Below are 14761 nucleotides of genomic sequence, written 5' to 3'. Positions count from 1 at the left end.
TCCTGTGTCCCCAGCGTGCGAGGCGTCGCTTTAACTTGCGCGCCAGTACTGCAGGCTGGCCCCCGGAAGAAAAAGGATTCTGGGGGCGGTTTTTTCTTTGCGGCCTAGTTCCAGCCTAAAGCCAGGACCTAAATTTCCTCCGGCGTCTGCCCAGGCCACGGGGGGGTGGGGCCACCATGACGCGATGCCGGGGGGCGGGGCCTTCGCGGTCTAGCGCCGGCTGAAGCCACGGCCTCGATTTATTCCCCCATCCGCCCTGGGGGGGGGCGAGTGGAACCGCCGGACCTCAAGAATCACGCCGGAACCGGATCCCCGGACGCTACAGGAGCCCTCCCTGCCATTCACCTCCGTACCTCAGGTAGAGGGGAGGGGGGCCCTATTCGATAAGGACGGTGCAGGCACCCTAGCTCCATCTAACCAATTGCAGGGGTGAGGAGAGGAACCGTCCGCCACCTTGCCTCCCGGAGTCCTGAGCATTGGTGGGGCAGCGGGGGCCGCACGGACTACGCGTGTGCCTCTGTGCAGCCTAGGGCTTCAATACCCTAGGGTGGACAGGGCTAAGTCCGGCATCATGTCCCACGGTGCGGGAGAGGATACATGGAGGGACACTCACACGTGCTCGCCCGTTGTTGGTTTGGGGAGATCGGACCCCTTCCATAAGGTCCGTTGCACGTATCTCCCCTCCGTGGTCTGACAATATCCCTCGTGGTGGGAGAGGATATGTGGAGGGACACTCGCACGTGCTCGTCCGTTGCTGGTTTGGGGAGATCGGACCCTTTCATAAGATCCGTCGCCCCTGTCTCATCTTCATTGTGAAAAAATGGAACATCCGGAAAAAAATCCCCGATGCGGGAGAGGATACGTGGAGGGACACTTGCGCGTGCTCGCCCCCGTTGCTGGTTGGGGAGATCGGACCCCTTCCATAAGGTCCATCGCCCCTATCTTATCTTCATGGGGAAAATGAAAAAAAAAATCAGTCTTGAGACAGACCGACGTGTGCCTCCAACAGACACTAAGCAAAAAACTGGTTTCCACCCGCAATCGGGGCGAGGGTGTATACGGTGGAGGAGCTAACCTTTTTCACTTAGTGTCAGCCTCCAGGCGGCAGTAGCATACACCCACAGTACCTGTGTCCCCCAATGAGATGAAGGAGAAATATTCATATTTGGATCACTTGATATGGAATGACCCAACAGCAGCAGGTGGAATCGTGATTCACCTGCGCTGTTAACATGTTAAATGCCGCTGTCAAGCTCTGACAGCGGCATTTAACATGCATGCGCAGGCAGTGCGTCATTACCTCCTCCCATCGGCGCCCGTGCGACATGACCGCGGGTCGCCGATGGGTTGGCATGACAACCTTGGGACTGCAGGAGATCCCTGTGGTTGTCATTGCTGGATAGCTATGAGCGCCGCCTGGTGGTCAGCGCTCATAGCAAGTGAGCATATCTGCTATATAGAGCGGGGCTATGTAGCACAGGTGATTGGATGATTGCAGCTTTTCACCTCCCATGGAAACTATTGAAGCAAGTAGAAAAAAAAAAAGTTTTTAAAAATATTTTAAAAATATAAAAATTTAAATCACCCGTTTCACCCCAGTCAAAATAAAAAAAATTTAAAAATACACATATTTGGTATCGCCGTGTTCAGAATCGCCCGATCTATCTAAAAAAAAAAAATCCAATTGGTAAATGGCGTAGTGAGAAAAAAGTCAAAACGCCAGAATCACATTTGGTTTGGTCGCCATGAAAATGCAGTAACGGGCGATGAAAAGATCACAATGGTGTCAATAACACCGTCGTCTCAGCAAACAACGCGCCGACCCGAACAATGGAGACGCTGCGGGGCTCGGAGAACGGAGACATTTTGGGTTTTTTTCTTTACAAAGTTTGGATAAAGAAGAGCCGGAAAAATGGACAGAAAAATGAATGAGATATGGGACCGGGAAGAGGGGGAGCGAAAAACGGGGAAGAAAGGCGGAAATACCCCCCGGCCCTCGAGGGGTTAACGACATAAACTAGAAGAGTGAAAACCATTTTCGCCAAAGTTCAGTTTTTTCATAAATAAACAGAAGTGAAAGAGAAGAAACGTCACCGGCACCAGAGGCCGATGTGTGAGGAGCCGGCGGAGACAGGCGCTAAACGGTTAACAACCGCGGCCAAACACCGGCACCCGTGACCCTCGGCTGCTCCCGGAGCTGCGCGGGGGGCGGGGTGACGTCCAGACGCATGACCGGAAGTGGTGGCGGCATACACTTCCGGGGCACGGCAGCTGTCACCATGGCGGCGCTCAGGCTGGTGGTGCAGGCAGGACAGGTATGGCGGGCGCTGTGTGCGCGGGGTGACAGCGGAGTCTTGTCGTTACAGAGACGCTTCCCCCGGTGCAGAGCTCCGCTCCTCAGATCCTTGTCCTCCGCGTCCCCCGCGCTGCACGGCCAGGTGAGGAGGAGGAGACACGGGAGAGGGAGGCGGGGCCTGGAGTCACGTGTCTGCTGTGGAGTCACATGACTGTGTTCTGCAGGGGGAGGCCGTGAAGTCGGAGGGGGCGTTCCATGTCACCATGATCCCAGGAGATGGAGTGGGGCCAGAGCTCATGCACTCCGTGAAGGAAGTGTTCAAGGTGAGCAGCCGCCTGCCGGGAACTCTGCGCGTTCTCCACGCCACTCCAGCTCTGCACGCTTTCTCCACGCCGCTCCAGCTCTGCACGCTTTCTCCACGCCGCTCCAGCTCTGCACGCTTTCTCCACGCCGCTCCAGCTCTGCACGCTTTCTCCACGCCGCTCCAGCTCTGCACGCTTTCTCCACGCCGCTCCAGCTCTGCACGCTTTCTCCACGCCGCTCCAGCTCTGCACGCTTTCTCCACGCCGCTCCAGCTCTGCACGCTTTCTCCACACCATCCCTTTCCATAGCAATCTCTCGCTCTTTCCATGGCGTCCAGCTCTGTGAACTCTCACTCACTCTCTGCATAGTGCCCCAGCTCTGCGCAATCGCTCTCTTTCCACGGCGCCCCAGTTCTGCACCATCTCTCTTGCTCTTTCCACGGCGCCCCAGCTCTGCACCTTCTCTCGCTCGCTGTCTTTCCATAGCGCCCCAGCTCTTCGCCTTCTCTCACTCGCTCTCTTTCCATAGCGCCCCAGCTCTTCGCCTTCTCTCACTCGCTCTCTTTCCACGGCGCCCCAGTTCTGCACCATCTCTCTCGCTCTCTTTCCATAGCGCCCCAGCTCTTCGCCTTCTCTCACTCGCTCTCTTTCCATAGCGCCCCAGCTCTTCGCCTTCTCTCACTCGCTCTCTTTCCACGGCGCCCCAGTTCTGCACCTTCTCTCGCTCGCTGTCTTTCCATAGCGCCCCAGCTCTGCACCTTCTCTCGCTCGCTGTCTTTCCATAGCGCCCCAGCTCTGCACCATCTCTCTCGCTCTCTTTCCATAGCGCCCCAGCTCTTCGCCTTCTCTCACTCGCTCTCTTTCCACGGCGCCCCAGTTCTGCACCATCTCTCTCGCTCTCTTTCCATAGCGCCCCAGCTCTGCACCTTCTCTCGCTCGCTGTCTTTCCATAGCGCCCCAGCTCTGCACCATCTCTCTCGCTCTCTTTCCATAGCGCCCCAGCTCTTCGCCTTCTCTCACTCGCTCTCTTTCCACGGCGCCCCAGTTCTGCACCATCTCTCTCGCTCTTTCCACGGCGCACCAGATCTTCGCCTTCTCTCGCTCGCTCTTTCCACGGCGCCCCAGCTCTGCGCCATCTCTCGCTCGCTGTCTTTCCATAGCGCCCCAGTTCTGCACCATCTCTCTCGCTCTTTCCACGGCGCCCCAGCTCTGCACCTTCTCTCGCTCGCTGTCTTTCCATAGCGCCCCAGCTCTGCACCATCTCTCTCGCTCTCTTTCCATAGCGCCCCAGCTCTTCGCCTTCTCTCACTCGCTCTCTTTCCACGGCGCCCCAGTTCTGCACCATCTCTCTCGCTCTTTCCACGGCGCCCCAGCTCTGCACCTTCTCTCGCTCGCTGTCTTTGCATAGCGCCCCAGCTCTGCACCATCTCTCTCGCTCTCTTTCCATAGCGCCCCAGCTCTTCGCCTTCTCTCACTCGCTCTCTTTCCACGGCGCCCCAGTTCTGCACCATCTCTCTCGCTCTTTCCACGGCGCACCAGATCTTCGCCTTCTCTCGCTCGCTCTTTCCACGGCGCCCCAGCTCTGCGCCATCTCTCTCGCTCTTTCCACGGCACACCAGATCTTCGCTTTCTCTCGCTCGCTCTTTCCAAGGCCACGCTGCGCTCTTTACTTCGTTGCCCAGTTCTGCGCTCTTCCCCTGTTTTCCGCCCCTCCTGTCTCTTCTCCCCTGGAGGCCCCCTCCGGCTTTGCTCCCAGCCTCACTCCTGTCTGTGTCCTGCAGGCGGCAGACGTCCCAGTGGAGTTTGATGAGTATCACCTGAGCGAGGTGCAGAACATGGCGTCTCCGGAGAAGCTGGACGAGGTTCTGGCCTCCATGCGCGCGAACAAGGTCGCCATTAAGGGTAATGAGATTGTCTGCGGTTAGGATCATCCAGAAGTGAAGTTTGCAGGACTAGGGGGCGGAAGGTGACTACGAGGGGGGGGTCAGTGGCTCTGTGCTGCCCCCTCCAGGGGCAATCTGTCCTCCTTCTTATGGACCCCGGGGGTCTCTTTAATATACGTTATTTCCCCTCTACAGGGAAGATCCACACTCCCATGGAGTATAAAGGAGAGCTGGCCTCTTACGAGATGAGGCTCAGGTATGTCTGGCCGGGGGAAAGGGAACTGCGTGCAGTGACGGTCCGGTGTGATAGGCACCGCTCTGCCACTAGGTGGCGCCTCTGTACTGCCTGGGAGGGGTGGGACTTACAGTGAGTGTCTGGACGGGATTCTAAGGTCTCTGCTCCCGGTCGTGGTGCGGGGGTCATCCTCCAGAGGGCACACTGACTTTGTCTCCCATCTCAGGAGGAAGCTGGATCTGTTTGCCAATGTGGTTCATGTGAGCAGTTTGCCCGGGTACAAGACGCGACACAACAACCTGGACCTGGTGATCATCCGGGAGCAGACGGAGGGCGAGTACAGCTCCCTGGAGCATGAGGTGGGTGACGAGAGGGCGGCGGGTGCAGAGCGGTGACCCAGTGCAGAGCACTGACCCCCATCATTCCCTGCAGAGCGTCAGCGGCGTCATCGAGTGTCTGAAGATCATAACTCGCGAGAACTCCAACAGGATCGCCAAGTTCGCCTTTGATTATGCCACTAAGAAAGGTCGTTCTAAGGTCACAGCTGTGCACAAGGCCAATATAATGTAAGTGGTGCCAGGAGGGTCTGCGGGGTCCGGAGGTGAGCCAGAGACCCGCTCTGTCATGCAAGCACAGCCTTAGTAATGGTGATGAAGCGTGCAGGCACAGTGGAGCAGTCAGTGATCAAACGTTACTGTGTGACTTGGAGAATATGCCACTGAACGTTCACACGGCCCCCAGCGTCTGTAACACCGGTGAACGAGTCCAAGGGCGCCACACTCGGTTCTCTGAGGCCAGCGAGAAGTAAGAGTGATCCTCTGTAGAAATCACAAAATCTTTCAGGGAGACACAGCGGGAGTCTAGTAATGAGTCCGACAGTCCCCGGGTTCATAGGTCGTACTGTAGCACCGGGTTCTCATAGCTGCACTGTAAAATCCTAAAATAGCGCTACCTGGCCGGCCCCCGTCACTTCTCCGGGCCATGATAGTCACCCGATAGACTACGCTACATGGGATACGATAGCTGCAGGGCATTATGGGCGCAGCCACGTCTCATCATTAGCGGTCTGTGAAGTGGCCCCTGGCATTTCTTCTTATTTTGCCATCCTATCAGATCAAAACTTGTTTGAATTTGTCGAGACCTGAAAATTTCAAGGAATTGTATTTAGTTGGTTCACAGCAGATCGATCTGCTCAGCTCTAATGGAAAGCAGAAGAGTGCCGTAGATGTGTGTGTGTGCCGTGTATAGAGAGCAGGAGAGAGCCGTAGATGTGTGTATGTGCCGTGTATAGAAGGCAGGCGAGATCCGTAGATGTGTGTATGTGCCGTGTATAGAGAGCAGGAGAGAGCCGTAGATGTGTGTATGTGCCGTGTATAGAAGGCAGGCGAGAGCCGTAGATGTGTGTATGTGCCGTGTATAGAAGGCAGGCGAGAGCCGTAGATGTGTGTATGTGCCGTGTATAGAGAGCAGGAGAGAGCCGTAGATGTGTGTATGTGCCGTGTATAGAGAGCAGGAGAGAGCCGTAGATGTGTGTGTGTGCCGTGTATAGAGAGCAGGAGAGAGCCGTAGATGTGTGTATGTGCCGTGTATAGAGAGCAGGAGAGAGCCGTAGATGTGTGTATGTGCCGTCTATAGAGAGCAGGAGAGAGCCGTAGATGTGTGTATGTGCCGTGTATAGAAGGCAGGCGAGAGCCGTAGATGTGTGTATGTGCCGTGTATAGAGAGCAGGAGAGAGCCGTAGATGTGTGTATGTGCCGTGTATAGAAGGCAGGCGAGAGCCGTAGATGTGTGTATGTGCCGTGTATAGAGAGCAGGAGAGAGCCGTAGATGTGTGTATGTGCCGTCTATAGAGAGCAGAAGAGTGCCATAGATGTGCGTATGTGCCGTGTATAGAGAGCAGGAGAGAGCCGTAGATGTGTGTATGTGCCGTGTATAGAAGGCAGGCGAGAGCCGTAGATGTGTGTATGTGCCGTGTATAGAGAGCAGGAGAGAGCCGTAGATGTGTGTATGTGCCGTCTATAGAGAGCAGAAGAGTGCCATAGATGTGCGTATGTGCCGTGTATAGAGAGCAGGAGAGAGCCGTAGATGTGTGTATGTGCCGTGTATAGAAGGCAGGAGAGAGCCGTAGATGTGTGTATGTGCCGTGTATAGAGAGCAGGAGAGAGCCGTAGATGTGTGTATGTGCCGTGTATAGAGAGCAGGAGAGAGCCGTAGATGTGTGTATGTGCCATGTATAGAGAGCAGGCGAGAGCCATAGATGTGTGTATGTGCCGTCTATAGAGAGCAGACGAGAGCCGTAGATGTGTGTATGTGCCGTGTATAGAGAGCAGGAGAGAGCCGTAGATGTGTGTATGTGCCCTGTATAGAGAGCAGGAGAGAGCCGTAGATGTGTGTATGTGCCGTCTATAGAAGGCAGGAGAGAGCCGTAGATGTGTGTATGTGCTGTGTATAGAGAGCAGGAGAGAGCCGTAGATGTGTGTATGTGCTGTGTATAGAGAGCAGGAGAGAGCCGTAGATGTGTGTGTGTGCCGTCTATAGAAGGCAGGAGAGAGCCGTAGATGTGTGTATGTGCTGTGTATTGAGAGCAGAAGAGAGCCGTAGATGTGTGTATGTGCCGTCTATAGAAGGCAGGAGAGAGCCGTAGATGTGTGTATGTGCCGTCTATAGAGAGCAGGAGAGAGCCGTAGATGTGTGTATGTGCCCTGTATAGAGAGCAGGCGAGAGCCGTAGATGTATGTGCCGTGTATAGAGAGCAGGAGAGAGCCGTAGATGTATGTGCCGTGTATAGAGAGCAGGAGAGAGCCGTAGATGTGTGTATGTGCCCTGTATAGAGAGCAGGCGAGAGCCGTAGATGTATGTGCCGTCTATAGAGACCAGGCGAGAGCAGTAGATGTGTGTATGTGCCCTGTATAGAGAGCAGGCGAGAGCCGTAGATGTGTGTATGTGCCGTCTATAGAAGGCAGAAGAGAGCCGTAGATGTGTGTATGTGCCGTCTATAGAAGGCAGAAGAGAGCCGTAGATGTGTGTATGTGCCGTGTATAGAGAGCAGGTGAGAGACGTAGATGTGCGCATTGCCGTCTATAGAAACCAGACAAGATCGGTGCATGTGCCGACTATAGAGAGCAAGCGAGGGCTGTATATGTGCGCATGTTTTAACTTGCCTATCTGCCGTTCTGCAGGAAATTGGGGGACGGCCTGTTCCTTCAGTGCTGTAAGGAGGTGGCGGAATTATATCCCAGGATCCAGTTTGAGACAATGATCATTGACAACTGCTGCATGCAGGTAAGCATGTAACTGGGGGACCACCGATCCTCCACGCATCCCTCCGTCCCTCTACACGTCGCTCCATGCTGGTGTGACGGAGAAAAGCCCCTGTGTTGCCCAGTGGAGTGAGAAGGCCTCTGGTGTGTGGGCAGGCTCTGAGGGCCTCTGCCTCCAGTGTGTGGGAGGCTCTGAGGGCCTCTGCCTCCGATGTGTATGAGGCTCTGAGGGGCTCGGCCTCCGGTGTGTGGGCAGGCTCTGAGGGCCTCTGCCTCCGGTGTGTGGGAGGCTCTGAGGGGCTCGGCCTCCGGTGTGTGGGCAGGCTCTGAGGGCCTCTGCCTCTGGTGTGTGGGCAGGCTCTGAGGGGCTCGGCCTCTGGTGTGTGGGCAGACTCTGAGGGGCTCGGCCTCTGGTGTGTGGGCAGGCTCTGAGGGGCTCGGCCTCTGGTGTGTGGGCAGGCTCTGAGGGGCTCGGCCTCTGGTGTGTGGGCAGGCTCTGAGGGGCTCGGCCTCTGGTGTGTGGGCAGGCTCTGAGGGGCTCGGCCTCTGGTGTGTGGGCAGACTGAGGGGCTCGGCCTCTGGTGTGTGGGCAGGCTCTGAGGGGCTCGGCCTCTGGTGTGTGGGCAGGCTCTGAGGGGCTCGGCCTCTGGTGTGTGGGCAGGCTCTGAGGGGCTCGGCCTCTGGTGTGTGGGCAGGCTCTGAGGGGCTCGGCCTCTGGTGTGTGGGCAGGCTCTGAGGGGCTCGGCCTCTGGTGTGTGGGCAGGCTCTGAGGGGCTCGGCCTCCGGTGTGTGGGCAGGCTCTGAGGGGCTCGGCCTCTGGTGTGTGGGCAGACTCTGAGGGGCTCGGCCTCTGGTGTGTGGGCAGGCTCTGAGGGGCTCGGCCTCTGGTGAGTGGGCAGGCTCTGAGGGGCTTGGCCTCTGGTGTGTGGGCAGGCTCTGAGGGGCTCGGCCTCCGGTGTGTGGGAAGGCTCTGAGGGGCTCGGCCTCCGGTGTGTGGGAAGGCTCTGAGGGGGCTCGGCCTCCGGTGTATGGGCTGGCTCTGAGGGGGCTCGGCCTCCGGTGTGTGGGCTGGCTCTGAGGGGGCTCGGCTTCCGGTGTGTGGGCAGGCTCTGAGGGGGCTCGGCCTCCGGTGTGTGGGCAGGCTCTGAGGGGGCTCGGCCTCCGGTGTGTGGGCAGGCTCTGAGGGGGCTCGGCCTCCGGTGTGTGGGCAGGCTCTGAGGGGGCTCGGCCTCCGGTGTGTGGGCAGGCTCTGAGGGGGCTCGGCCTCCGGTGTGTGGGCAGGCTCTGAGGGGGCACGGCCTCCGGTGTGTGGGCAGGCTCTCAGGGGGCTTGGCCTCCGGGGTTTGGCGGGCAGCTGGAGCTGCGGTGGTGGGTGGCCTGGGCTTACTTTAGCAGGCAGCTGTTTTGCGGTGTACAGTCACTCTCCTGCCTCTCCTTCCCGCAGCTGGTACAGAACCCTTACCAGTTCGATGTGCTCGTGATGCCAAACTTATATGGTAACATCATTGACAACCTGGCGGCAGGGCTGGTCGGTGGAGCCGGCGTGGTCCCGGGGGAGAGTTACAGTGCGGAGCACGCCGTGTTTGAGACAGTAAGTCTGACGTCTCGCCCCATTTTGACGTTCTGTATTGTTGTCTTTATTGACCCCTGCCTGCTTCTTTTTGCAGGGCGCCCGTCATCCTTTTGCCCAGGCTGTAGGCAGAAACATTGCCAATCCGACTGCCATGCTGCTGACCGCGACCAACATGCTGCGCCACCTCAAGTAAGTGACCTCTGTGTGCCAGGGGGTTATCGACCTTCGCAGCCTGGACGGGTCCTCAGTGTCACGTCTCTTCTCTTCCAGCCTCGAGCATCACTCCAATCTGATCTCCGATGCCGTGAAGAAGGTTATAAAGCAGGGAAAGGTGAGGAGCGAGGCGGCGTGTAACGCTACCTGACTCCATATAACGCGGAGTACTGACTCCTCCCTACAAACCACACCCACAATGCACTGCACTGACTCTGCCCTACAGCTCAGCCCCATAATGCACTGCACTGACTCCTCCCTACAAAGGATCCCCACAATGTACTGCATCGACTCTGCCCTGCAGCTCAGCCCCATAATGCACTGCACTGACTCTGCCCTACAGCTCAGCCCCATAATGCACTGCACTGACTCTGCCCTACAGCTCAGCCCCCATAATGCACTGCCCTGGCTCCACTCTACAGCTCAGCCCCCATAATGCACTGCACTGACTGCTCCCTACAAAGAATCCCCACAATGCACTGCATCGACTCTGCCCTGCAGCTCAGACCCATAATGCACAACACTGACTCTGCCCTGCAGCGCAGCCCCATAATGCACTGCACTGACTCTGCCTTACAGCTCAGCCCCATAATGCACTGCACTGACTCTGCCTTACAGCTCAGCCCCATAATGCACTGCACTGACTCTGCCCTACAGCTCAGCCCCATAATGCACTGCACTGACTCTGCCCTACAGCTCAGCCCCATAATGCACTGCACTGACTCTGCCCTACAGCTCAGCCCCATAATGCACTGCACTGACTGCCCTACAGCTCAGCCCCATAATGCACTGCACTGACTTCCCTGCAGCTTTGCCCCATAATGCACTGCACTGACTCTGCCCTACAGCTCAGCCCCCATAATGCACTGCACTGACTCCTCCCCTACAAAGAATCCCCACAATGGACTGCACCGACTCTGCCCTGCAGCTCAGACCCATAATGCACTACACTGACTCTGCCCTGCAGCTCAGCCCCATAATGCACTGCACTGACTCCGCCCTACAGCGCAGCCCCATAATGCACTGCACTGACTCCGCCCTGCAACTTAGCCCCATAATGCACTTCGCTGACTCCGCCCTACAGCTCAGCCCCATAATGCACTGTACTGACTCCACCCTACAGCTCAGCTCCATAATGCACTGCACCGACTCCGCCCTACAGCTCAGTCCCATAATGCACTGCACTGACTCCGCCCTACAGCACAGCCCCATAATGCACTGCACTGACTCCGCCCTACAGCACAGCCCCATAATGCACTGCACTGACTCCACCCTGCAACTTAGCCCCATAATGCACTGCACTGACTCCACCCTACAGCTACCCCCCCTTAATGCACTGCACTGACTTCGCCCTACAGCTGAGCCCCATAATGCACTGCACTGACTGCCCTACAGCTCAGTCCCATAATGCACTGCAGTGACTTGTCTCTACAGTTGTACTCCCATAATGCACTGCTCTTTTCTGGAAATATTATATCTCCCACATGTCCCCCAGTAGATATCCCTGTGCTTACAGTGAGCATGCAGGTGTTGTCAGAGCCTGCGAGGGGGGTCTGGTCAGCGTCTCAGCCTTATATGGAGGTCAATCGTCCTGATCTAGGGGCGGAGCTGCACTTATGTATAACACAAGCTACTAACAGTCTGCACGGGGTGCCGCACATCACTAGGGCCTTGTTTACCCACAGTGCTTTGCTGGTTCTGCTCAATAATGTTGTCGGCTGACCATCCCTGCAGTTAACCTTACTACTCGCCTCTGCTCCTGCCCCTTCTTTCCTTTTCGTCTCTGCTCCTGCCTGTCATGATCACGTGTGTCGGGACGCAGTTGATACCGCAAGGCGGACCCATAACACACATGACCCTGGATACACCGCCTCCAGTGGGGCGCATTTAAATAATAACACGTGCAGGTGGATACGCCGCCTCCACCTGGCGAATTTAGGTATTACACGTTATACATACAATAATCAAATAATAACGGGGAACCTGGGAAACTTTAACAATGGTGGGCCCTGCGATAGGGAATGGGGACATGGAGACCACCTAAGCTCCCCTGAGCCAGTGTCCCTGCACTCCTTACATTCCCTAAACAGGCTCCGCACCTGTCGCCGCACGCGTACCTTAACGCCCTTGCTCACCCTGACCCTAAACCCTCACTAGGGAATAGGTCGGTGCGGAGACTAATCCCACCACTGCACTAATAACACACATGAGGAAAGAGACAATACAGGGGAAACACCACTTAGCTTTTTGACAGTTAGAGTGATCAATGAGTGGAACAGGCTGCCACGAGAAGTGGTGAGTTCTCCTTCAATGGAAGTCTTCAAACAGAGGCTGGACAGACATCTGACTGGGATGATTTAGCGAATCCTGCTTTGAGCAGGGGGTTGGACCAGATGGCCCAGGAGGTCCCTTCCAACTCTACGATTCTATGATTCTACTCTCGCTGGTCACCTCCACACGACCAGGAGGGCGGCTTCTTCGATGGTATAGAAGATTTGGCGTAAACCCCGCGGACTATCACACCAGTCAGCCCACCACAGGGGCGTACCCCTTCACCTCGGGGAATACCAGGCAGCTCCGTGGGGCACCATTCCTCCCACCTGCCTGGGTGCGCCCGCCTGCATGAACCAGTCCTGCTCCCCAGCAGCGACTCTAGGGGGCTTTTAGCCAGACCGCAGCCGCCATTTTTTTTTTTTTTTTTGATTTTCTGGTTAGCTGAGCAGAAGCCCCAGACCCTGATAACTGCTGCTGCAGCGGCTCTAACACACCATGCCGCTCCCCACACCTCAGTGAGGCCCAGCAGCAATTACTCAGCGGTCTCCACATGGCCAAAGCTCACCAGAGAAAAAAAAAACTGTTTGGCCTGTGATAATGTCATGGTCACGTGTGTCGGGACGCAGATGATACCGCAAGGCGGACCCATAACACACATGACCCTGGATACACCGCCTCCAGCGGGGCGCATTTAAATAATAACACGTGCAGGTGGATACGCCGCCTCCACCTGGCGAATTTAGGTATTACACGTTATACATACAATAATCAAATAATAACGGGGGAACCTGGGAAACTTTAACAATGGTGGGCCCTGCGATAGGGAATGGGGACATGGAGACCACCTAAGCTCCCCTGAGCCAGTGTCCCTGCACTCCTTACATTCCCTAAACAGGCTCCGCACCTGTCGCCGCACGCGTACCTTAACGCCCTTGCTCACCCTGACCCTAAACCCTCACTAGGGAATGGGTCGGTGCGGAGACTAATCCCACCACTGCACTAATAACACACATGAGGAAAGAGACAATACAGGGGAAACACCACTTAGCTTTGCTCTGTTGCGTGCGCTCCTAGCAACAGAGCCCTCCACCTGAGTGCATCTTCTCCTCCACCCGGATCCATCACCATAACAGGATCCTTCACCTTAGTGCAGCCTTGGAGCAGAGTCCAACACCAGTTACAGCTGCTTAGAACCAGAGTCCCAAGGATGAGTTCAGCTGCTGACACGAAGTCGAGCATGCTTGAGTCCAGCTCAGCGGCCAAGTCCCACATGGTGAGTGCCACTCTCCATAGTCGCCACTCCACCAGCCAATGCAGACACTTCCCGCTGACACCATCACTGCGACTCCACCACGCCATGCGAGCCCTTCGTCCAGACACCATAGCTGCAACAAGTCCCCCCTGGCTAAGCTGCGCAGGACTCCTCACCAGCTCCATCCTTCATCCAGGCTCTCCAAAAACAGTGAACACAAACTCACAATATCACAGGCAGTGAGTGAACCCCCTGAGCACACCTTTATAGGGTGTCACACCTGATCCATAATTAAGTGCAAAAAACCCTAAAGTGCAATACCACTCACCACCACCGGGGACAGTCAAGACACCTTGGAACTTTCCAAAGTAAAAAAAGTTCACTTTGTGCTTTTAATACCGCCAGATCCAACACTGGATCATGACACTGCCCCTTCTTTCCTCTCGTCTCTGCTCCTGCCCCTTCTTTCCTCTCGTCTCTGCCACTGCCCCTGCTTTCCTCTCGTCTCTGCTCCTGCCCCTGCTTTCCTCTCGTCTCTGCCACTGCCCCTGCTTTCCTCTCGTCTCTGCCACTGCCCCTGCTTTCCTCTTGACTCTGCCACTGCCCCTGCTTTCCTCTCGACTCTGCCACTGCCCCTGCTTTCCTCTCGACTCTGCCACTGCCCCTGCTTTCCTCTCGACTCTGCCACTGCCCCTGCTTTCCTCTCGACTCTGCCACTGCCCCTGCTTTCCTCTCGACTCTGCTCCTGCCCCTGCTTTCCTCTCGACTCTGCTCCTGCCCCTGCTTTCCTCTCGACTCTGCTCCTGCCCCTGCTTTCCTCTCGACTCTGCTCCTGCCCCTGCTTTCCTCTCGACTCTGCTCCTGCCTCCTCTCACCTGCACCTCTGCCCTGTCTCTTGCTTACTCCGTACACTTGCGGTGGCATATTTTGGTGCTTCATAGAGCGAAAACAGATAAATTTATCTTTTCCATATGTCATAAAAGAAGCAAAGTGTGACAGAGTAAGGATATAGATTAGGTGGGGTAGACGATGTATAACTGCATTAGACAAAGTCTGAGGAAGACGACGCATTACTGTACAGGATGCCGGTGAAAACGACGCATTATGGTACAGGAGGTGGGGGGAAAGACTACGTCCGACTGTGGAGGAGGCGGGGGAAAGACTACGTCCGACTGTGGAGGAGGCGGGGGAAAGACTACGTCCGACTGTGGAGGAGGCGGGGGAAAGAATACGTCCGACTGTGGGGGAGGCGGGGGAAAGACTACGTCCGACTGTGGGGGAGGCGGGGGAAAGACTACGTCCGACTGTGGGGGAGGCGGGGGAAAGACTACGTCCGACTGTGCGGGAGGCGGGGGAAAGACTATGTCCGACTGTGCGGGAGGCGGGGGAAAGACTATGTCCGACTGTGCGGGAGGCGGGGGAAAGACTATGTCCGACTGTGCGGGAGGAGGGGGAAAGACTACGTCCGACTGT

The 14761-nt window shown here is 56.5% G+C and overlaps 1 protein-coding gene across 2 annotated transcripts in view; it reads left to right on the top strand.

Annotated features, from left to right (window-relative positions):
• Positions 1–2236: 2236 nt before the first annotated feature.
• The window catches only part of IDH3B (isocitrate dehydrogenase (NAD(+)) 3 non-catalytic subunit beta), a 69450-nt gene continuing 56925 nt past the window's right edge, over positions 2237–14761 (top strand). Inside the window, exons 1-10 of one of the 2 annotated variants that reach the window (XM_073562813.1) lie at positions 2237–2438; positions 2521–2619; positions 4380–4500; positions 4677–4737; positions 4943–5075; positions 5149–5282; positions 7896–7998; positions 9421–9567; positions 9644–9738; positions 9820–9880. In XM_073562813.1, coding sequence (XP_073418914.1) covers positions 2280–2438; positions 2521–2619; positions 4380–4500; positions 4677–4737; positions 4943–5075; positions 5149–5282; positions 7896–7998; positions 9421–9567; positions 9644–9738; positions 9820–9880 — 1113 coding nt within the window. In that variant the 5' untranslated portion in view covers positions 2237–2279. The remainder of the gene's footprint in view (positions 2439–2520; positions 2620–4379; positions 4501–4676; positions 4738–4942; positions 5076–5148; positions 5283–7895; positions 7999–9420; positions 9568–9643; positions 9739–9819; positions 9881–14761) is intronic. The other variant, XM_073562814.1, reaches the window with a different exon arrangement.

The sequence above is a fragment of the Dendrobates tinctorius genome, unplaced genomic scaffold, assembly GCF_039654945.1.
Source record: "Dendrobates tinctorius isolate UK_male_01 unplaced genomic scaffold, ASM3965494v1 ptg000367l, whole genome shotgun sequence".
Classification (NCBI taxonomy): Eukaryota; Metazoa; Chordata; class Amphibia; order Anura; family Dendrobatidae; genus Dendrobates; species Dendrobates tinctorius.
The sequence above is the reverse complement of the archived record's forward strand: the minus strand, read 5'-3'. Positions and strand labels throughout refer to the sequence as shown.